The sequence below is a fragment of the Plasmodium brasilianum genome, chromosome 10 (genome assembly GCF_023973825.1).
Source record: "Plasmodium brasilianum strain Bolivian I chromosome 10, whole genome shotgun sequence".
NCBI classification, from domain to species: domain Eukaryota; phylum Apicomplexa; class Aconoidasida; order Haemosporida; family Plasmodiidae; genus Plasmodium; species Plasmodium brasilianum.
The window spans coordinates 1,781,013-1,804,577 of record NC_090123.1 but is presented as its reverse complement, the minus strand read 5'-3'; the positions used below and the strand labels follow the sequence as shown (position 1 = coordinate 1,804,577).

Genomic DNA, 23,565 nt, shown 5'->3' with positions numbered 1-23,565 from the left:
TTACATATGGAATTTTTTTATAAAAACGCTTATAGTTCAATCTTATAATCAGAAGTTCATAATATATTTCTGAACTTAATATTCATTATTTATTCATGTCTGTCTCCATGTAATGGATTATCACAAATATTAAAAAGCATTTTTCTTATTATTGGATATTATTATACTACTATACTTAATACTTTTTTTTTTAAATATGCATATTATTAATAATTAGCTATTTTGTATAACTCATTATTATTTGTAATCTATATCCATAATATAATTATATTTTTCCTTTCATTAAGCTACCCTATTACATATCTTCGATGTTTTATATTCATATTAATTTAAAATCATCACACATATATTTTCACATAATTATAATTTATTTTTGCCTTTTTTTAGGCTTAATAGTATTACTCTCCTTTGATCACCTTTACACAAATCCAGACAATATAAGAAAAATTTATGTAATATTATGCACTAACAAAAGGGAATGAGGTATTCTAAAAATTTTCTCTTATATTTTAAACACTCAAAATTGGATAACATTACTTACAAAATAGAGTAACAACATCTAATAAATTTATAATATCAAGAGTGAATGAAATAGTATTCTTGTTATCCTGACAAATATATATAAGTAGTCTTCTAATGTAAAAATTACACATAGAACAATCAAGAAATAAAATAATAAAATAATAAAAAACTAGAAAAATAAATAAAAGTTAATATCTTTGAAAATTTTACAACTGTCCTAAAGATATAAAATAGGGTACATAACATAATAATAGACACGTCTATGTATCTTTCTTAAAAGCAAAGAATATATAACAAACATAAAAAATAATATAAAGGGATATTTGGGAAACTCTAAAAACTATATAAAATATTAATAAATGTACTATATATCAAATGAAATATCCTATGAGTTGAATCACTTTAAAGAACTATCACCTACTTATAGTGGCTATAAAATACGAATACACAATAAAAAATATAAACTTTTTTTCTTTTAATAAATTTACTACAGAATACAAATTACACTTCATTTAATAAAAATGTTAATAAGATTATTTATTAGTTTAAATAAGATTTTAATAATTAAAAACAAAAACAATCATGTATTTTTCTAAAGAATACATTAATTATTGGTTAAAATAAGATCTTAAAAATTGAAAACAAAAGCAGTCATGTATATTTTTAAAAGATAAAAAGCATTAATACTTCAATTATAAAAGTAAATTCATATATTTACAAAGATATACATATATATGATACTTTATCAGTAGTTTTCATATAAATTGTACACATAAATTTTACGAAAAAAGAAAAACTAGAATATTTTTGAGAGTATATTTTGTTATAAATGAATGCGCAATAAATAAGCTACTTAAATTAGCAAAAATGTTAAACTGTTTTAAAGAAATATATATACATATATATATATATATATATATATGTTTATAAATAATCCAAAATTTATTATTAAATCATAGGTTTTATTTATTTTTTATTCTCGAATAAATATAATTCGAAGGGCACTCAAAAAATTATATTAATTTTATAAAATTAAAAATACAATTCTTTTACGAAGATACTATATTTTAAAATTATTACTTTTACTAAATTTTTTTAAAATCCTTTTTATTCTATGGCACTTCAGTGATTTAATATTATAATAAATTAATATTACAATAAGTACACATATTAAACCGAACGCTAGTTCTTTATTACCTGTCACCAAAGGCGCACCAGCAACGAAAGGTAATACAAAAATTGGGATAATTATTTTATATTTGCTCAAATAATATAATATTTTTGTAATTCCTGTTTCACCCTTAACCAAAAACAAATCACTTGGTTTATGACGTTTCAATAAATATATAAATTGTAATTCAAAATTTGAATCTAATTTTTTTATAAAATCGTAAGCTCTTAAAACAAGAATTTTTTTTTTTTTTTAAACTTACAATTTTTATCCTCTTCATACATTGGTTCTTTTATTCGTTTTCCCCTTTTAGTATCCCCTCTTATTATTATATTATATGAATTTCCACTACGCTTAGGACTATTTAAATGATCTGATGTTTTCACTGTTTTACCTTCATTCTTTAATTTGGCAGATTTCATTAAATGATCCGGTTGTTTGTCCGAATTATTATAATTTTTTAACGTGGATTGTAAATTTTCAAGTTCACCATCCTCATATTTTAATGAATCATACAGATCGTTAAAATCAGTTTCAGTACATTCTAATGCCTCATAACGTTTCTCAGAAACATCATCCTTTTTTAATTCAGTTGATGGCTTCTCAGAATCAGCTTCTGATGCATCAATTCCATCTTCATAATTTATATCATCTCTTAACCTATCACATTGCCTATTAATAGTATTATCAGTTTGGGGTTTATTATATTTATTCCTATCATTATCATTAAATTGCGAATTATTACTACCGTTCTCTTCATTATCATAAGTTTTTGATTTATTTGGTTGATTCTTATCATTATCATTAGATTTATGTTTATTAAGTTGTATGTTATCCTTATTATCTGGTCTTATTCTACCGACGTTGTTCTTAAAGCCCTCTTCAAGTATTGAGTTATCAACTTCTTTTTTAAACTCTTTATAATAATTTACTGCATCATGTCGTTTGTCATCATCATTAGCATGTTTCATTATCGTTTTATATTCAGCACTAAAGTCAATATCGCATTGTGATTCATCCAATGTTTTAGGTGAGCTCCCGTTCTCTATTAACTCATTATGATTTCTAATGTCATCAAGGCTATATTTAAATTCATCAAATTGCTTCTTCGAATTTTCATTATCATTTAAAGTATCAAATTCACTGCCAAATTCATCATTATTTTCAAAATTATATGATAGATTCTTTACATTTTCTTTATGTTTTTTTTCACCAAATTGATTTTTAAAATCTTCATCAAATTTTGATTCATCAACCTGACTTTTAAATTCATCGTAATGCTTTAATGGTTCAACCTCCCAAACAGAATTGTCATTATGTCTAAATTCATAATCTTCTGTGTCATCATCTTCATTGTGTTTTGTTCTTTTAAATTTATTTTCAAAATCATTGTCCATTTTTGATTTACCTTTTTGATTTTTAAATTCCTTATAGTACCTTAACGCATTATCTTGATTAACCAATTTTATATTGTTTTTTCCCATTACACTTATTCCTTCCTTAAATTGATCACCAGATTTTGATTTATTAAATTCATCATCAGAAATCTTTTTATACTTTAAAAATTCAGAAGATATATCATCATATTTTCCATAATATTTAGATGTTTTAGATGATTTTTTATTATTATTATCAAGAATATGTCTGTTTTCCAAATTATCCTTATTCATAGATTTATTATTATAACTATCCTTAAAATGATCATTTTCTAATGATTCGCATGATTCATTTTTAAAAGTGGAATTATTTTTTAATCTTTTTAAGTTTTTTAAAAGGGAATTATCATCATATTTCAACAACCTTTCTAGTTGTTCGTTTATATATTCATATCTTTTTTCAATATCTGAGATTCCTTCAGTTAACTTTCTGTTACATCTTACATTTAATTCATTATTTAAATTTGTTTTCTTAAACCATGATTTACCATCGTTCGTAGCCTATACAAATTATAATGAACAATTATGTCAAACAAAAACATTTATTTTTATATTAATATAATATTTGTTTTAAAAGGAAAATATACATTTAAGAAATTACGTAAAAATTTTTATGTGTTACTAAAATTATCATATTACTTCATCATCATAATTAGATGAACAAATTAAAACAACAGTAATAACTTTAATAAAAATAAAGAATATTTTGTTCGTTTTATCTTCCATATGATACTTCTTTAAATCTTCTGAATCCTTTTTAATAATAGAGTTTCTATCTATTTGGTAGCTCCTTTGATAACTCTCAATGATTGTTGAGTTATATTTTTTTTTGGTCATTTTTTTTTTCTATTATTTTAAAATTTAAGACATTTTAGATCCCTCGTACAAATATAATTATTATATAAATATTCACGTAAAAAGGAAAAAATTGCATTTAATTAAAAATTTTTTCCTATTTAAGTTACATAATTATATTACTAAAACAATAATTATTAAAAATGTAAAACATATTCTTATTAATTTTAATTCATCAGTACTACTAATAATTCTCTACCAAACAAAAAAGAAAAAATTTCTATAATGCAATTACTAAACAAATTTGAATTTAAAAATAAAAAAAAATGTAGAAATTGTTTCATAGTATTATCCTTCATTATAAAAATTAAAAACAAAATAATTTAATCTTTAACAAAAAATAAAAATTTTTTTTCTTTTAAATTTTATGGGTTTTATCATCTTATAATATGTTATGAAGTTCATTTTCATATACTCATTTATAATATATTTACTATAAATTCAATAAAATATGCAATCATTTATTTATTTAATTACAATTATATCAATAATAAATTAGTACTATTACGAAATAATAACAATATATAATCAAAATATGTATTTTTAAAATAAAATGTAAAGAAATAAAGAATTTAACATTTAAAAATAGGCATATATAATATTACTATTAACGCATTAATATTTGTTTTTTTTTTTTTTGGTAGAACAAAAAAAAATTATGATTTTATATGTTATTACATAATTCAAGGATTTAAATTATGCTCTTTAATTTCTTCAATATAAAAAATACCATTTTGAATAAAGACAAAATATTAAATCTCATATATGGGCAAATTCTACTGTAAAAATAAGAAATCTATGTTTCATTAATATATGCATAAAAAAATAAAAAAGTGGGGTTAAGCATCATAATAAAACTACGATATCATAAAAAAAAATACGTAATAATTCTTAATGTACCCATTTTCATTTTATTTTTAGGATTAATTTAAATTCTAAAAATTTTATAATAAAATGAATAGAAAATAAAATATAATAGAAAAAATATTTTTAAATATAAGATAATAGAACAAAAAATTTTTTTTTTTAATTTTAAATTTTCTATAAAATTATTCAAAATAAATTCACATTTTAAAGTTTTTTTTACATTTTTGTTCCGTTAAAAATGTCGTGTATGTGACATATAATTATTATTATTAGCACATTGAATTTAAATTTATTATATAATTATAAGAAATCGCTACTAAATTATAAAAAAATTTTAATTTTCTTCCCACATATTTATGGGGTTTTTATAATAATTTGTTTTATTAGAAAACGTACATTTTTAATTGGAAAAGTTATTTTCACACATAAAAAATTTGTACGAATAAGAATTTTTCTAATTTTTTCATAAACCAAGATACGAAAATATTTTTATCGTTTTTCTTTTAAAAAATATATATAATTAAAAAATATATATATTTTAATTCTCTTGTTTATGGTTAAATACAAAATTAAAATGAATTTTTTTTTAAGCCTAATATATAATTGTGTGTTGATGCAATATTCTCTAAAAAGATATTTTGCATGAAAGGAAAACTAATTTATTTTTTATAAATATATTTTTTATCCTTTTTTCACTGTTCTTTTTAAAACTACCTCAAAACATCGGAACGTCACAATTTTTATAAAAAAGTATAGTGCTGGAAGCTTAAAAGTTGCTTTTATTTAATAAGATGTATTTTATTAATTTTTTTGCATTTTCATATATCAAAAGTATAAGATACACAGTATACGATTTTTTTTTTTTTTTATTATTTTTAGAAATAAAATTGATGGTAGAATATTTGATTTTAAAAATTTGTCTTCAAAAATATAGAAACCTTATATTACGTCTACCTCCTAACCCTATCGTGCACTCCTAATTTTTAACCATATAAGGCGTACCAAGTTTGGGCATTATATATTGTAGTGTATTTTCTATTACTTTTTAATATTTATCCTTTAAGTACTTCATTTTAATGACAAACCTTATTTAGAAATAGATAAAAATATAACGTTCATAATTTAAAATTTTTCCTGCGAAATTTCTTTTTCAAAAAATCTCCAAATGAAGAAGCTGAACATCACACCAGTTGTAAATTTATAACAAGTATTAAAAGTTAAAATATAACATTTAGTTTATATAACAAAAAATTCATTTTTTAAATTATAATAAAAAATTTGCGATTTTGAACGAAATTTTATTTTTAAATTTCATTTTTCTTTGTACATTTTTTTTTTATTAATATATCCATTTGTTAATGAAGTTATTTTTCTATTCTTCATTTGCTGAATGGAAAAGATTTGCTAAAATATTATATTTACAATAAAATTGATAAACAATGTAATATTTTAAAAGCATACATTTTAAATAACTCCAAAAAAAAAGTAAAATAAAATATGGCACTTTCTACAAATAAAAATTAAATTTCCTTCTTTTATAAGGGTAATTATGACACATACATATGCAGAATTAATCTCATAAATTTTATTTTTTGGTAATGATTACATTATTTTACATTATGTAATTAACATACAGAACTAATAAATTTTTTAATAATCCATATTTTGACAAACTTTATATAAAATTTTAAGTTATGTAAAGCTTATCTTTTTTTAAAAAAATTACACAAATATAATATGAACTATTCGAGTGAATAGTAGGTTTAACATAACTGGATTTCCATATTTTGAAATTACTTGCATTTACTAAGATAGATGTAAGAGCGTAAAAATAAAACATTATTTATCATTGGATATTTTTACTCCTTTCTGTCATATAAAGTCCACTTTTTTTCCCATCTTTGAGCAAGTTTTTAAAAAATCTAAAAAATGAAAAAATTTAGAATTTTTCTTATAGAAATATTACCATATTGTACACTAAAATTAAGCAGATGAGTAATATAAAAAATATATAGTTAAAATTTTAAATTTCACTTCATAGACATTTTATAATACAATGTAGTTTATTATGTCTATAAATCAGTGTGTACAGAGGTACATAAATTAACTACTATTACATATTACTTTCACATAAGTATACATATATATATATATATATATGCAAACATTTTTAATAAGAAGTAGCAAATGTAACCTAAAAAAATAATATAAAAATAATATCTATAAAAGGTAAGAAGATCACACAAAATTGTAATAAATTAATATCTAAACTTAATTATTACTTTAAATACCATATATATTATATATGTACAAATTGTCTACATACTAGGAATAAACATATGTTTTTTCTCTCGAATACTCAAAATACTTAATTATGCTGATACTCAACTTAAAAAATATGTAACAATAATTGTTATTTGGGTAATATAATATTACTAATCCCAAAAAAATTTATAATTACTTAAATTTTCCATAAGATCTGCGGAATATATATATTTTTATATGTTTCAGTGTAATATAAAATATCATCGGATAAGATATTATTCCAAAAAATAAACAACCTCCCCAGAAAATTCAGTATTGAAAATACTACTAACATAATGTCGCATAACAACGTAGGAGAAATGTATCCGTTTCCATATAGACACCTTTTTGATTTTCTATATATATTTTTTTGTGCGTAAAATGCGTACTTACGTTTCCATGCTTCAATGCACGATATAATTCAAATTAAATGCATTTATCGTTTTTCTTTTTAAATTTTATGTAATGGGACATATATTTTATAAATACTTCATAATAAGATTTTATATTTGTTTAATGTTCTAGTATTGATCTATCATATTTTACTTCTAAATATTTTTTAACATTCAGTTCTTATAATTTGCTTATCAGCTTAAAATGTTCATAAAATGTTAAGTATGCAAGCCCATTATACCATAGTTTGTCATTAAACTTTCAATCATTTTTACAAATTAGTTGTCACATTCTTCATCTTACACATTCACCCTATCTTCTACATATTCCGTTAGTACATCTTTTTCTAAAAGTTTATAAAACATACTTCATGTATGTACTCAGCTATGTGATCTGTTACATATCAAAAATAATTCATTATATAGATTGTTTTTGTTGTTCTTCTAATTACGAAGCGCAGTATACTATTTAAATTAATATATCCATTAGTTATTTAAAAAAATATATATTTATTTCCATATTAATAAAATTTCCTTTTTGGAGCTAGTAAATTATAATATAAACAAAAAGTATAAAAACAGTTATTACGCATATAATTGATGTCTTACATTAGTAGAATATTTACACACCCAATTTAAACGTTTTAAAGCAAGAATTTTAAATAAACATAGGGATATGTTATACACCTTTTCTCTCTTATAACACTTCTTTAAAGTGCCCAAAATATCCTGTGTATCCAAAATCCTTTCATTTACGAGACGATGATTACTGATATATGTAGTGGTTGCGCTTATAATTACTTATCTTTATCATTCATTATTTTTACCTAATAAAATATATAAAAAAAATTAAAATTAAATAACTCTTTTTTTAAAAACTATTATTAAATAAAATAAACATTAATGATAAAAACAAGAAAAGGTACCTCTAGGTATTCTGCATTACTAAATATATCTTTTATATTTAACTAAAATAATAAAAAATTTATTCTTAAGTATACTTCTTTAACACATGTAAGAATAATATATATTAATTGTATTGATTAATTTCAATTTTTCATGCTTTGAGTTAATTCAATTTTAAAAAAAAATTGTTTCTATACTTAAAAGTGTGTGCATAAATTTAAAGTAGAAACCCGTTAATCCATTCATTTTTATTCCTTTTATACATTTTTATTTCTATTTTTGTACTTTTAAAAAAAACAAGAAAAAAATTATTTATTATATGGCACCCGGTTAATAATTAAAAAAATTAGTTTAATTTTTCTGTTGAAAATACCAATTTTTTAAATATTACTTGATATTCTTAAATATATATAATTATTATTTTAAAATGTTAGTTGTACATCCAAAAAAAGAAAAAAAAATTCAAAATTTTTTTTCATTAAATTTAATGATAAACAGTAAAAATGTATGATAATGTTATTATAATTATACATACAAATAATATGAACATATATTACATGATATTATAAATTATAAGAATAAATAATTTATTACTATTTTACTTTAACATTATACTATAGAATTAAAAACTAATGCGAATTGTTATTCTTACAATTTTGTTTTTTATTGAAAAGTGTAAACAAAATACATAATTTCAAATTTTGCTGAAAATTGAAGCAAATGAAAATGAAAAAAAATAAAAAATAAAAAAAAAAAATAAAAAATAAAATAATAATAAAAAAAATAATGTTGTAAATAATAATGAAAATAAAAATTTAAAATTTAATTTTTTCATAGAAATAATTTTTATTTTTTACGAAAATAAATTAAATTAATTAATAATACAATTATGTAAATTGAATAATGCAACATATAAAAGTGAAAAAGAAAATATTTAGCCCCCTCTCCACTAAAAAGAAAAGCTGGAAATGTTAAGGGAAAAATAATGAAATAAGAATATAGCTATTTTATGCATAATTTCTTGTGTGAGCAATAAGAAAATTATATTTTTACAAACAAAACATATGAATAAATCTACAGTAAGATAGGAAAGGACAATATAAGTAAAACGTAAAAATTTTAAGTCTGTATATTATTAGATTAAATTCGTTCATACTGAATGCATAATGAAGAATGATTTGTACATTATATTATAAGTTATATATAAACATGTGAATAATCCAGCAAGTACCTATTTTACTTCATAATAGCATTAACTTAAAATATAAGAAGAGTAAACAACAAATAAATACATTATAAAAACGTATTTATATAATTACCTTATTTCTGTCTTTTTATCGTATATAATATTGGTATGTATACAACAAATGATTTTGGTGGTACGTCTGTTATAAGATAGTTTTATATTTATATATAGATATAGACAGATAATTTCGCGAAATACTTTTCTGCCGATACCAAATAAAAATTATGTGCAAGAAATTATAAAATAAATAAATTGTATAATAAAAGTACATACGAAAGGTGACTACTTAAACAAAATATATATAATCTTCGTTTACCTTTTACAGAAAATATTTGTGTAAAAGTAAATATCCAGATATACAACTTTTGGTTGTTTTTTATTACCAACTTAAAAGATAGTGCTTTTCTTTTGTTTTATTTGTCCTTTTAAATTTAATTAATCTCCTTATAACTATATTTTTGTATAAATAATGTATAAAATGTAATAATCTCGAAAATATATAATTTTTTTTTTTTTTTTTTGTTATTAACTCACCACTATATTATATACCATGGATGCTTTAATCTTAAAAAATTTATAACAATAATTTCATTATTATCATATATATATTTCAAATTTTAATATTGTGTATATTTTCTTTTTTTATTTTTAATTGTTTCAAAAGCTGTAAGCTATTAGAAGTATGCATTTAACTAACAAACCTCACATATTAGATAACCATCAATTATCATAACCTTGGTTATTAAATTTTATCTCTTTTTATTTAAAAATTATAAAATTTCTCTAGACAAATCATCTTCTCTAATTCATATAGTATTCATTATGATTTCTTTTCTTATGTCATGAGTTATTTTTTGATTACCAATTTTAAATGTAGTGAACAAATATATGTAAGAGATGATATATAGTCAGGTACTTTTAATAAATTGCACTTCCTCGAAATTCTTATTCAGTGTACACATTAAACTAAAATATTCGTCATGTATGCTTATTCTATAATTTATAATATACAACTTTATAACAGCTTAAAAGGTTTACGTATAATATATATTAGAAAATAAATAAATAAGTAGGTAGCTAGATAAATGAATCTGCTTTAATATAAACACTGTATTCCTGTTCTTTAATTCATTATATATTATATATCAACATAATGTAATACACGATTAGAAGAAAAACAAAAAGAAAGTGTAATCATCTCAAATACCTTTCTTTTATTTACGTATTAAGATATGCACATTCATCAAATTTATTAATAAAAACAAGAGTTCACTTTTCATTTTATAATAAAAAGCGCTGATTCTTCATGAAATGAATATATATTAGATTAATATTCTCATAGAACTATTATGTTTGTTTCTACATTAGGAAATTGTTCTTCATGACGAAAAATAAGGGAGCATTTCTACATAAAATTTATTAAAGTTCTATTTTTTACTAAATATTGTAATGAATTAATATGCCGTTATGAAGATATGCATATTAAAATAGAATATTGAAAAACATTACATTATACTGATATGTGTAATGCTTAAGCTATGTTAAAACTCTATTTTATATAGTGTAAGTAACAGCACCATTAAACGAGTTCTCAAATGAAAGGTTATATATAATTATACAATTTTTAATACGCTAATAAATTATTTATTCGTGGGATAAATAATATTTGAGAAAATAATTTTTTTTAATGTAATCTTCTTAACTTTCTTTTGAAAATATACAAAAACGGTAAAGGTACCTTAATATTTTTCACAAAATATTTTTCACTATCATATTAATATAGCGCACAAATTTTATTCTAAATCATCTTTTTAAGTTAAAACATGTTAAATGGAAAAAAATATGTTTATGTGTTTTTATAATGATATATATAATTAATATTTATATACTATTTTCTAACATGAATTTAAATTAAAGTGTGATATAAAAATTTAACGGAAAAATAACATAACATAAAAGAAAAGGTAAGTGCATTTGTTTATTATTTTTTTTTTAATTTTAAGTGTAAAATGTTACCTTTAATCAAGTATAACTGAATAAGAAACACGAGAGATATTAATTAGAACACAAATACATAAATATATATATATTTATATTTATTTATTTATTCATTACATATAAATAATTGTACATACAAATATGTATATAATGTGAAAATAACTCTCTTAAAAAAAATGGTATATATAATTATGTAGGATCAATATTACTAAATGGACAAAAAATGATAGTATCATGTAAAGGAAACCATAATGATATATTAAATGTATGAATTAAAGTAAAAATAAAAAAAATAAAATAAAAAGAATATTGAATGATGACTTTCAAAAAGTCATAAATTGATCAAATGTTCATATTTTGATTCTTCATTATGAAAAGTATTATATATAAACAAGATAAGATATTAAATTGACTGTTTTACGAAAAAAATATTTTTAGGAATAATACTATTTATAGTAATATTTATCATCAAAATATTCTTTGAATACTTCAAAAAATAAAAAAAATAAAAAAATAAACGTTGTGATTATAAGCATTTATGTAATATATTTTTAATATGTAATTATATATATAATGTATTTTTAAGAAAGAATGTGTTACCATTAAAATAATTACATAAGATGATATTATATAAAATCATATAAATTCCATTCAGCGAAAATATAAATATTGTTATAATATATATAAAATAGGCGCTTATCACATTTTTAAATATGATGGATTATCATTAACTTAATTTTTAATTGTACCTATCATGCATATTTTCTTTTTTCCGTATCTCTTTATATTCCTATATTTACTTCTATATTTTTTGCAACATGTGTACATATCGTTTAATATTTTCGAATGTTCTTATTTCTATTTATATTTATTTTTTTTTTTAATTTCCATTTTCTCTTCTATGATATTTAATATTTTCATTAGCTTCTTCATCTTTGTTAACAATTTCATCACTTTTTACATAAATTCTGTTATCTAAATTATCTCTTATATTTTTTAAATATCTTCAATATTTATTTACACGCTTTTTAAGAGTCGATTTATTTTTAAATTTGATAGAATTTTTAGCTACCGCACCCATATTAAGTTACTGCACCCATATTAAGTTACTGCACCCATATTTAGATGCTGCACCCATATTTAGATAATGCACCCTTTTTATCTTCATATATCATTTTAATTTTCAAATATCTTTTTATCTTCTGCTCCCACTTTAATTCCTAACCCTAAATATCAGCTTAAATATCAGCTTATCCCATTCTATCTTCCAATCCTATTTTATCTTTGGACCACATTTTAGCTAATGCATCCCTTTTAAGTAGTTAGCCAATTTTATATAGTGCACCAATTATATTTATTGCATATATTCTAGCTATATCACTAATTTCTTCTAACATACCCATTATATCGACTGCACGTTTTTTAGCTAACATACATGTTTTATTCAATCTACCCTCTATATATAATGCACATTTTTTAGCAAAATTAACAATATTATATAACTTACTATTTATATATGATGCACCCTTTTTAGCTAATGCACAAATATTATCTAACATAGCATCTATATATAATGCACCTTTTTTAGCTATATCACTTGTTTTTTCTAATATACTCATTATAAATGATTCACCTATGTTTGCTAGTAGTACATTTTTAGTTTTTTCAGATGTTATTTCACCTGCACTTCTGTTTTCTTCTGCTTTTCTATCTTCATTATCTTTTTTGTCATCAGTAATATATGTAAATTCAATAATATTTTTTCTTAAAATTCCCGTTTCTTTTACATTTGTATCTGCATGCTTATTTTTATTTATATTGTCCCCTAAGTAATTTTCTATTATTTTTTTTAAGATATCATATTCCGTCAAACACCAATTTATCATTTTATCTACATACCCTTTTATAATTTTTATATTTCCTTCTATTATATTATAAAATTTCATTTTTTTCACAGATTTACCTCTAAAAAAATTTACAGATATATTTTTTCCACTATCTTCGTCAAAATTTTTATATGTTTCCTTTTCATTATGCTCAGTCATTTCTAATATTGTATCATCAATAACATCTTCTTTTCCTTTTTCTAATTTCTTTTGAATTTCACTATCCTCATTTTTTGTATTAATTGTATTTTCCCCTTTCTCTTCATATAACATATCCTCTCCATTTACTATTGCAGATTCATTTAAAGAATTTTGTTCTCTTAACATTTTTTCCTCTTTTACCTCTTCAACTTCTATCACGTTTGGTTTGTTATATTCATTTTCCGCAATATCGTCATTTTTATCTTTATTTTCCGTGTCATCTGAATTTTCATTCTCATCTTTTTCTTCATCGTTCTTATCATTCGATTCATTATTTTCCTTGTCGTCACCATCTTTATCTTCATTTCCATTTCCATCGTTTTTATTTCCATCTCCATTTCCATTTCCATTTCTATTTCCATCTCCACTTCCATCTCCACTTCCATCTCCACTTCCACCTCCACTTCCACCTCCACTTCCATATACACTATCATTTCTATCTTCATTTGCATCTTCTTCCTTACATTCGTTTCCATTTCCATCTTTTTCCTTATCTTCATTTATATCTCCACTTTCCTCCCCATATTCACTTCCATTTCCATTTTCATCCCCATCACCATCGCCATCGCCATTATCATTTTCATTTCTATGTATATATTCTTTTCCGTTTTGATCATAGTTACTATATCCCACAAACTTTTTATGTTCGTTTGAATATTCCCGTATAATGCGACTCTCATATGAATTTTTATAATCTCCATTATTTTTTACTATGTTCACAATATGTCTCTGAAAAGCAGGAAACATTCTTTCCTCATATGAATTAAAATTATAATTAACATTCCTATTCTTACTATGAGTATTTCCATCAATGTCATAAACATTTATATAACCTTTTCTGTTTTTACACTTCTTACTCTCTCCTTTTCTTTTTAAATTATCCTTAAATTTAACTTTTAATAATTTATATTCAGGTTTCACATTTTCATATTTAGTGCTCAGTTTTTCATTTAATTTTACTTTTAATAATTTGCGTTTAGGTTTCACATTCTCATCTTCGTTTCTCAATTTACTATTTAATTTTAATGTGTTTGTTTTTGGATTTATTTTCCCTTCATTTTCAAGAAATTTATCTTTAAAATTCGCAACTAGTACTTTATAATATGTTTTCACATCGTACTCATTTTCTGTTAATGCTCGAATATTTTTATAATAAAATATATTCTCTAGATGATTATTATTATCCCATGATTTACCGAAGGTATGCTAAAAATTAACAAAACATTGAATGTACAAAAAAAAAAAAAAATATATACATATATATATATATATATATATATATATATTTGTGTGTACATATATGCATTAATTTACGTGCTAACCAAATTTTAAAAATTACAACATAGAAAAAATACGAAGAAAAAATTTGAATAATTAAAAAAATGTACACAATTAAAAGTGCTATTATTATCTTACATCATTAAAGCATAGATCCGTCCATAATAAAAATGTAAAAATAAAAGTTTTAAGAAACAAAACAAGTTCATTTATTTTGTCTCTCCTCCGACACCTTTTTAATGTTTCAAAATGCACATTTAAAAAACTTTTAGATATATTTTTATTTTCCTCATGTATCATGGATATATTCAAGATATTGTATTTCTTATTCATCATTTTCTCTTTTTCTAAAAGTAAAATTAATTGTATTGTGTGTATCCTTAGCTATAATAATAGTTAGTGTGTTAAGGGATAAAAATAACTCTATATATATTTTTAGCAATAAATGAATTAAAATATAAAAAATTGTAAATGTATTTTCTCCACATAAGTAGTTAAAATATATTATATTCAACGAATTTATTAAAATATAAATGAATTATTTATTAATAATTCATCAAAATTTATGGATATTCCTATAAAAAAAAAAAAAAAAAAAAATTCGTTTGAGGATAATTTTTCGTATATTTAAAAAAAAATAATAATAACAAGTAATTAAATAAAGAATAAATAAAATAAAAGGAAATACGAAAATTTAATTTACCATCGTAATGCGAAATATTGACAGAGTTTTAGTCATTTAACTATAGATAAAAATTATGTTAGATTCCACTTGGTAATAATTCATATCATAATTACACATTTTAAAGGAAAATACAATAATGTACAGGGATATTATATATATATAACAATTATATTCTTATATGAAATGGTAAATGTCCTGGTAATAGCATTATATATATATATATTTGCATATTAAAGTTTAAGAATATCGATGTTTTTTTGTTTTATAATAAATTTAAATTAAGCTTTCATTTAGGAGCATACATTAAAAATAAAAAAATTATCTACATTTAATTTAAATAGGTCACTTATACTAAGAAAAAAAAAAAAAATTTAAGAAAGTACAAAAAATATTGCTAATAAAAGATCAGCGTTCCACTATTTCAAATAAATAAATCAATAATGCTGATTTTAATTTCACTTTAAGAAAAAAATACATAGGAAAAAACTGTATTGTTATACATCAAAAGATAAATAAGTCATAAATAATTTGATTTTTATTAAGAGAAATATACAGTACTTATATAGCGAAAAAATTAAGTTTCATATTTTTCAAATATTATTACTCAAATATCCATATATTTCCTTAAAAAAATACCAAAAGGAAAGATAAAATTACACGAAAAAACAGAGCAATCAATTTATTTATAATATTTATTTTTAATATATTCTTTTTTTTTTTTTTTTTTTGATGTTATTTTCCAATAATACATAATAAACGTGGATGTATAACTCAATAAAATAAACATTGAAAAATATGTCCAACAAAAAATATGTGCAAAAAAGAAAAATTAAAAAATTTGTATGTTTTTGCTCATATATATATATATTTATATATGTGTGTGTGTGTTTTTTCTTTTTTTCTTGTCAAATGAATATTTTTCATTATCATTATTTCTTCATTATTTTTTTTATATATTTAAAAATTTTCTTCAACTTTCCTATCCTTTTTGTATTTTAGGAGGAGATCAACATTTCTAATTTCATATTCTTGAAGAATTAAATAATAGATTATAAAATATAAAGATGCATTTAATATCTTATCATATCTATTTCAATATTTAAATCATTTTTCCTTTGATCTTAAGATTATTGTAACAATAAATTTATTAATGGTACCCATAATAATCAGCATTATTTCTTTTTTTCCATATCAATATTTTCTTTTTTTTCTATTCAAATTATAAACACTTTAAAATATATTTCTATGGGTAATGCTTTAAATTTAGATAACTTTCAGAAGTTCTATTACTCTAAGATACATTTATATCTATTTACTACTGAAATCCACAAAATATATTGTAGCTTGTATTTTCCCTGAAGTGTATACAATAAATCTCCTAAAACATACTGTCCATTGTTATTTTATACTTAATGAAATTAACATATATAATTAGATTACAGAAAAATGTATATTTGTATAAACAATGAATCCTTTAGATTGACTTTTCTTCTCTTTAATATAAAACGCATAATTTAAATTATTCTTTATTATATGAGAATTATTTATTCATGTTTTTCATAATGTACAGTAATAGACATTATAAACTCAATAACAAAGTTATACATTTAATGAAAATTTATTGTATTTACATTACCTACGTTAAAACAACAAAGCTAATAATTAAAATACTAGTAGATCGTAATATTGAAAAATCCTTCCCTATTAATTCATAAAAAAAAAAAATATATTAATAATAATAATTAAATTAAGAATATATGTATTATTCTTCACGTTAATGGAATAAAATTTTATTTTTATCATCATAAAAGACACAAAACATATTTACCCCTTAATATTTCTTTACTTGCTTTTTACTTTCTTATTTTTTCTTTTTTCTTTTTTTCTTAGGCACCATATCATATATTTGCACATATAGTAAATGTATTTAGCACATTTCTCATTAATATCTAGTTCTTTATTTTATTCGAGTAATGTGTATATACAAGTGTAATATTCATTAGGTTGTTTTTCATTCAATAATATATGATAACAATTAAATAATATAAATAAATTAATATATATATATATGTGTGTGTATGATCATGTATTTTAAGGCTTGATATAATTTATATTACTATGAAAAGTGATCAATGAAAATAAATCCACATTTGTAAGAAATGTATTCTTTGTATTAACAAAATTTATATTTCTGTTGATACATAAAAAAGAGGCTTTATGCATTTTCTTGTAAGTAATATACGAAGAAATATGTATGCCTATATAAAAAATTTTTATAGAACTTATTATATCCTTTACAAAATATAAATAATTATGTGTTAACATTGTGTACTCTAGTTCTTACTTATGAGTACTACTATATAATTCAACATGTTACGCCTCCTTAAAAAATTTTATATATTCTTGAGTTTTAAAAATTAGTATGAAATATTCAACATATTTTTGTTCTCCGCTTAAATATAAAAAATAAAGAATCAAATTATTATGTATATACATTAGTGTTATATAAATATAATAAAATCAAAATTTTACTTTAAAATAAATAAACTATCAAATGAAAATTAAAACATACAGGTATATTTTAACTAATAATAAAAAGAAACAAAATTAACATAAATAACATATTAAAATGAAAATGACAAAAATTTCCCTACCTCCTTAAATAATTCTAAAAAAGATTTTACACTTTATATAACTATTTCCAAATATTTCCACGATAATATTAAAAAAATTATAAAATACTTAGATATATGGAAAGATAAATGAATATTACAAAAAAATAAAATAAAGGCAAATTTGTCCGATTCATTAAATTAATTTTGTTACGCTTATCACTGTACCATGTGACATCGGGAAATAAAACTCTTAAAAAATTTTTAATTTTTTCACTTTTAAAGTGACATTAATGCGAATATATAATAAAACAATGAGAGAACGATAATATAATATATTCTAATATATATTTGAATATCTAGCTAAAATCAAAATATTTATAAAGAAAAAAAAAACATATTTTTAATTTATGATTTTGTATGTTTTTATTTAAATAAATTTCTTACACTTGTATATGCAAATTTATATTTGTTAATTCTCTTTTTTAGAATGAAAGAAATGAAAATTTACATATATAATATTTCAGTGTAATAAATTTATAACTTCAATTAATTGGTTTTATTTTTGCGTAGATTGAAATTAAAAAAAATAAATCTATTTATCAAGTTGTCGTTGCTATATCTATTTATTTATTTTAATATACGCAATGAAAATTGAACAAGCACCTTATTCAAATTTTTTTTTTTTTACTTTTTGATAAATGTAAAATTTCAATTAATTACAAAAAAAACAAAACAAAAAATAGTAGAATAACAAGAAAGACTAGAAAGATTAGAAGAATTAGAAAGATTAAAAAGACAAAACAAAAAAGAAATGCAACAAATATGAGAAAGGCGATAACAACTGGGAAAAAAAAATATATAGTGAATTACAGTAAATAAACAATTTATAAGAAAATTGATGTTATAACGAACTGATAAATTTAAAACGGGTACAAATGAGATAAAAGTTAACTGCCAACATTTATTTTAAGGCATACTTTCCTTAAAAAAAAACTTTATAGCTCATACTTCATCAATATAAAAAAAAAAAAAATTTTAGTTTGCATATTTTTAACAAAAGAATATGATTATAAAATGAAAAATTAGAATAATTTTTTATATTTTTATAAATAACGAACACATCCATCCTATTAAAATTAATGAAACAGGCAAAGGCCAATTAAATTTTATTGTATAAATTGTTCATTCCCAAAATATAAAAATAACTGCATCTTTCCATATCTCAAAATTTAAGTTATGAATTAAGCTGTTTACACATTATAAAATGTCAAAGTACGCTTCAAAAATTCAACATGAGATATGTACCATCTTATACATTTTTTCGTAAATTTCTCTTTAACAATTAAAAATATAATTCATAAAAAAAATATATATATATACATTTTTTGTATGAATTTCACAAACATTTAATCCAAAAAAATAAATATAAAATAAATGGAAATATTCCAATGATAAGTAAAACAGATTAATGATTTTCCTTGAAAATATACCTTAAATAAGTAGCTTTTTGGAAAATTCATGGAATTCTGAAGTATACTTTCGTTCATAAATACGAAATGGTAAAATATATTTCCTTCACATAACTATGTTAATTTAAATTCTTTGTTACGAGGAAATAATATTTAGCTTACAATAATAATGTATATTATTATAATATTTTAATTCTCCTAATTAATTTTTACTTTTCTTTTTGGTACAAAAAATTACTTTTAAAAATATATACATATAAAAATATAAATAAACAAATATACATATATATATATACCATTAATGCACATAAACATATGTGCACTATCAAAAGGAATCAATGACAGGAAACATATGCCTATAAATAGGACTACACTTAGGCATTTCTGCTTTTGACAACACACGAAACGAACTTAAATGAATGACTCCATTACACAAAAAAATATAACGTAAATTATCAAGTTCTTCCCACATATATATATATAAATATAAATATACATTCAGTGTTTATTCAAACATATAAAGAATAAATGTTTCTTCTGTTATACATAGTAATAAAGAACATTTTTACACGTATACAAACTCTTATTGGAAACCCCAAAAAAAATCAAAAAATTCCTTATAGTTTAAAATGTACCTCCTATTTTTTTCTTATGAAAATCCGAATATGTTTATTATTTTTTTAAAATAATGCAATAAATTAAAATAGAATACTTTATTTTCTACTAACAGCATAACAGTAAACTATTAAAGTTTACACTTGAAATTAAAACGTTTCCTCTAACATGAAGGCTAAAAGCAAAGTATCACAATTATAATACATTAAAACAATTAAAATAATGTACTTTATTATAAAAATTAGTATATTATTTATGTGTCAATAGTATATTTTACACAATATTATTTTAATTGTTAAAAGTGTAAATATAACAAAAAAAAAAATATATGTTTCAAAAAAACATAAAATTCTAATTTATATTTTTGCCATGTAAAAGTGTTTTTATTCATTTACAGACTTTTAATAAGCTGATAGTAAAATTTTCATTTCTAATGTAAATTCCGAATCATTTTTCTGGGAAAATGCACAAAAATTTTCCTACTATATTGTAAAATAACACGATACAGAAATTATGTGAGCTGACGATTTTAACTATATCATATGAAATAATATTAAACAATATAAGCTCACCTTTGTTCACTTCAAACATTGATGAATTTTACTTTGAGCGTTCAGATGATTTACATTCATTGAAACTTTCTTTGTTTATCACATGTTGCTGCGGTTTTAATCACTGTAAGAACCAAGATATCCATCGTTAAAATTATACCCTTAACTTGAAAATGTATAAATATATGTATATATATATATATATAAACATTACTAGTAAATGTATAAATATACACACTTACGCATATTTTATTAAGGAAAAATATTATAGCAACATTATACACCAAATGAAAATAAAAAATAAAAAATAAAAATACAAAAATTCAAAAATATAGAATAACATTTCTTATACAAATCTATTTCCTAATTTTCTTGAATATTTTATCTACTATACATATATTTATTTATTTATTCAACTTGCTAGAAACTGCGCTTATCTCAATTCTTTAAAAAAATATTTAACTCTCATGTAATAATTACATTTTACATTAAGTGGATACATTAAATTTAAAAATATTTATACATAAAATATGAGAATATTTATAAAAATATATAAATTAAAAAAAAATGTTCCACTTAATGATTTTATATTGACATTTTATTTTTCAAATTGAACTTCATTGTCTATATCTTTTCATCTCTAAATATATTCCATTTTAACCTAATAATTTTTAATAAAATTATTTCATTTTAAAAAAGAAATTTATTTTATAACAGAGAAAAAAAAAAAAAAATCTTCGCAAAAAAACATGTAAATACAATAAAATGTTTTCGTAGTAAAATCGTAGTAAAATTTTATTATTAACTATATACTTTACTTCTTATTTTTCAAGTACCCATCTTTTCATCTCAAGTGATATAACATAACAGTTAATCATTTATTTTATTTATAACACCTATAGACATAAGCAGTAATTAATTTGTATTCATATTGTGGAATTCAAAACAAAAAATGCTCATAAAAAACTATTTAAAAAAAAAATGTACTCACCAAAAACTATTAAAAATAAAAAAAAAGTACCCAATAAATTCTATTCAAAAAAAAACTAACCAAAAGATATTAAAAAAAAAATTATTTTAAAAAAAATAACTCACCAAAAATTACAAAAAATTAAGAATAAAAAAAATTGTTGACTAAAAAAATATTCTTAAGGGAAAAAAAAAAAATGCGAGCATATGTCTCATGTGGAACCTTATAATTATCCAAAAAAAGACATCATACTCGTAAAAAGAACGTAAATAACAACAAAATAAAATAAATATTTGAAAAAAAACTCTATTTCATATAGAAATCAAAAAACTATTTGGAACAGCTTAACTTATTCTATAAAATAAAGTAACGTAAAAAGTGCCGTATGCCTATATTCGCTAAATATCTAGCACTTTAAGTTCTACTAATAGCAATAATATATTAAAATAATGAATATATATAATGATTACTACTATTTTCATTCAATTGAGAATAAATGTTTTTCATATAAAATGAACGATCAATAAATCTTGATACAAATGAACTGTAAATCTCTGGTACTCGTCAATTTTTTTACGTGAATAATAGAAAAATGAAACATAAACATAATATATATATATATATATAATAAATGCTAAACATAAAAGTTTATAGCTACATATAGAAGCTTCTTCTAAAAAAATTCTCATATTCTATACACATATTCCTTTTTTTTTTTTTTTTTTTTCTCTTTCAAGAAAATCGACAAAAAATAAAAATATATTTATTGAACTATTTATTATAATATACTCAGCAGATGTGTATATTTTTGTTATCTTAAAATTCTTTGAAAAGTTAAGACATTGCACATATGTAAAAATTGCACTTAAACGAATTTTTCCCATATAATGCTCAAAATATTTTTTTTATTCATATAATAACATATAAATATGAATTTTTATGTTTTTTATGTGAAAATTTAAAAATTATATAAATTCATTATAAACAATTTTTTTTATTATATATGTACATATATGCATATACTTATACATTCATACAAAAATTCATGTGCAGGAAGAAATGTTTGATAGAATACGCTATATAATGTAAAAATCGTGATAGTGGCCAAAGTTTTGCTCTAAATTTAAATATGTTTTATTCTAATTTAAAGTGATTATATAATAATTTAAATAAAATGGAAAAAGAAAAAACTAGCAAAAATAATGAGAGTTACAAAGTTAAAAAAAAATAAATAAATAAATAAAAGATTAGGCAAATGCACGAAAGATTATGCAAATGCACGAAAGATTATGCAAATGTACGAAGGATTATGCAAACGTACGAAGGATTATGCAAACGTACGAAAGATTATTCAAATGTACGAAAGATTATGCAAATGTACGAAGGATTGTGCAAATGTACGAAGGATTGTGCAAATGTACGAAAGATTGTGCAAATGTAGGAAGGACTGTGCAAATGTACGAAAGATTATGCAAATATACGAAAGATTATGCAAACGTACAAAAGATTATGCATATGATTAAGCACAATATAATTCATTCTTTATAAAGCACTCATAACGCACATGTATCTTTTTGCCTTTTCTTTTCTATAAGAAC

General features: G+C 20.9%; 2 protein-coding genes across 2 annotated transcripts; both read right to left on the bottom strand.

Annotated features, from left to right (window-relative positions):
* Positions 1-1,582: 1,582 nt before the first annotated feature.
* On the bottom strand, positions 1,583-3,966 carry MKS88_003441 (uncharacterized protein; the record flags this gene model as incomplete). The annotated part of the gene is made up of 3 exons (XM_067216532.1): positions 1,583-1,719; positions 1,956-3,630; positions 3,769-3,966. The coding sequence occupies 3 exons, from the start codon at positions 3,964-3,966 to the stop codon at positions 1,583-1,585; spliced, it is 2,010 nt and encodes a 669-aa protein (XP_067073170.1).
* Positions 3,967-13,019: 9,053 nt separating this feature from the next.
* On the bottom strand, positions 13,020-15,398 carry MKS88_003440 (uncharacterized protein; the record flags this gene model as incomplete). The annotated part of the gene is made up of 2 exons (XM_067216531.1): positions 13,020-14,990; positions 15,201-15,398. The coding sequence occupies 2 exons, from the start codon at positions 15,396-15,398 to the stop codon at positions 13,020-13,022; spliced, it is 2,169 nt and encodes a 722-aa protein (XP_067073169.1).
* Positions 15,399-23,565: the final 8,167 nt, after the last annotated feature.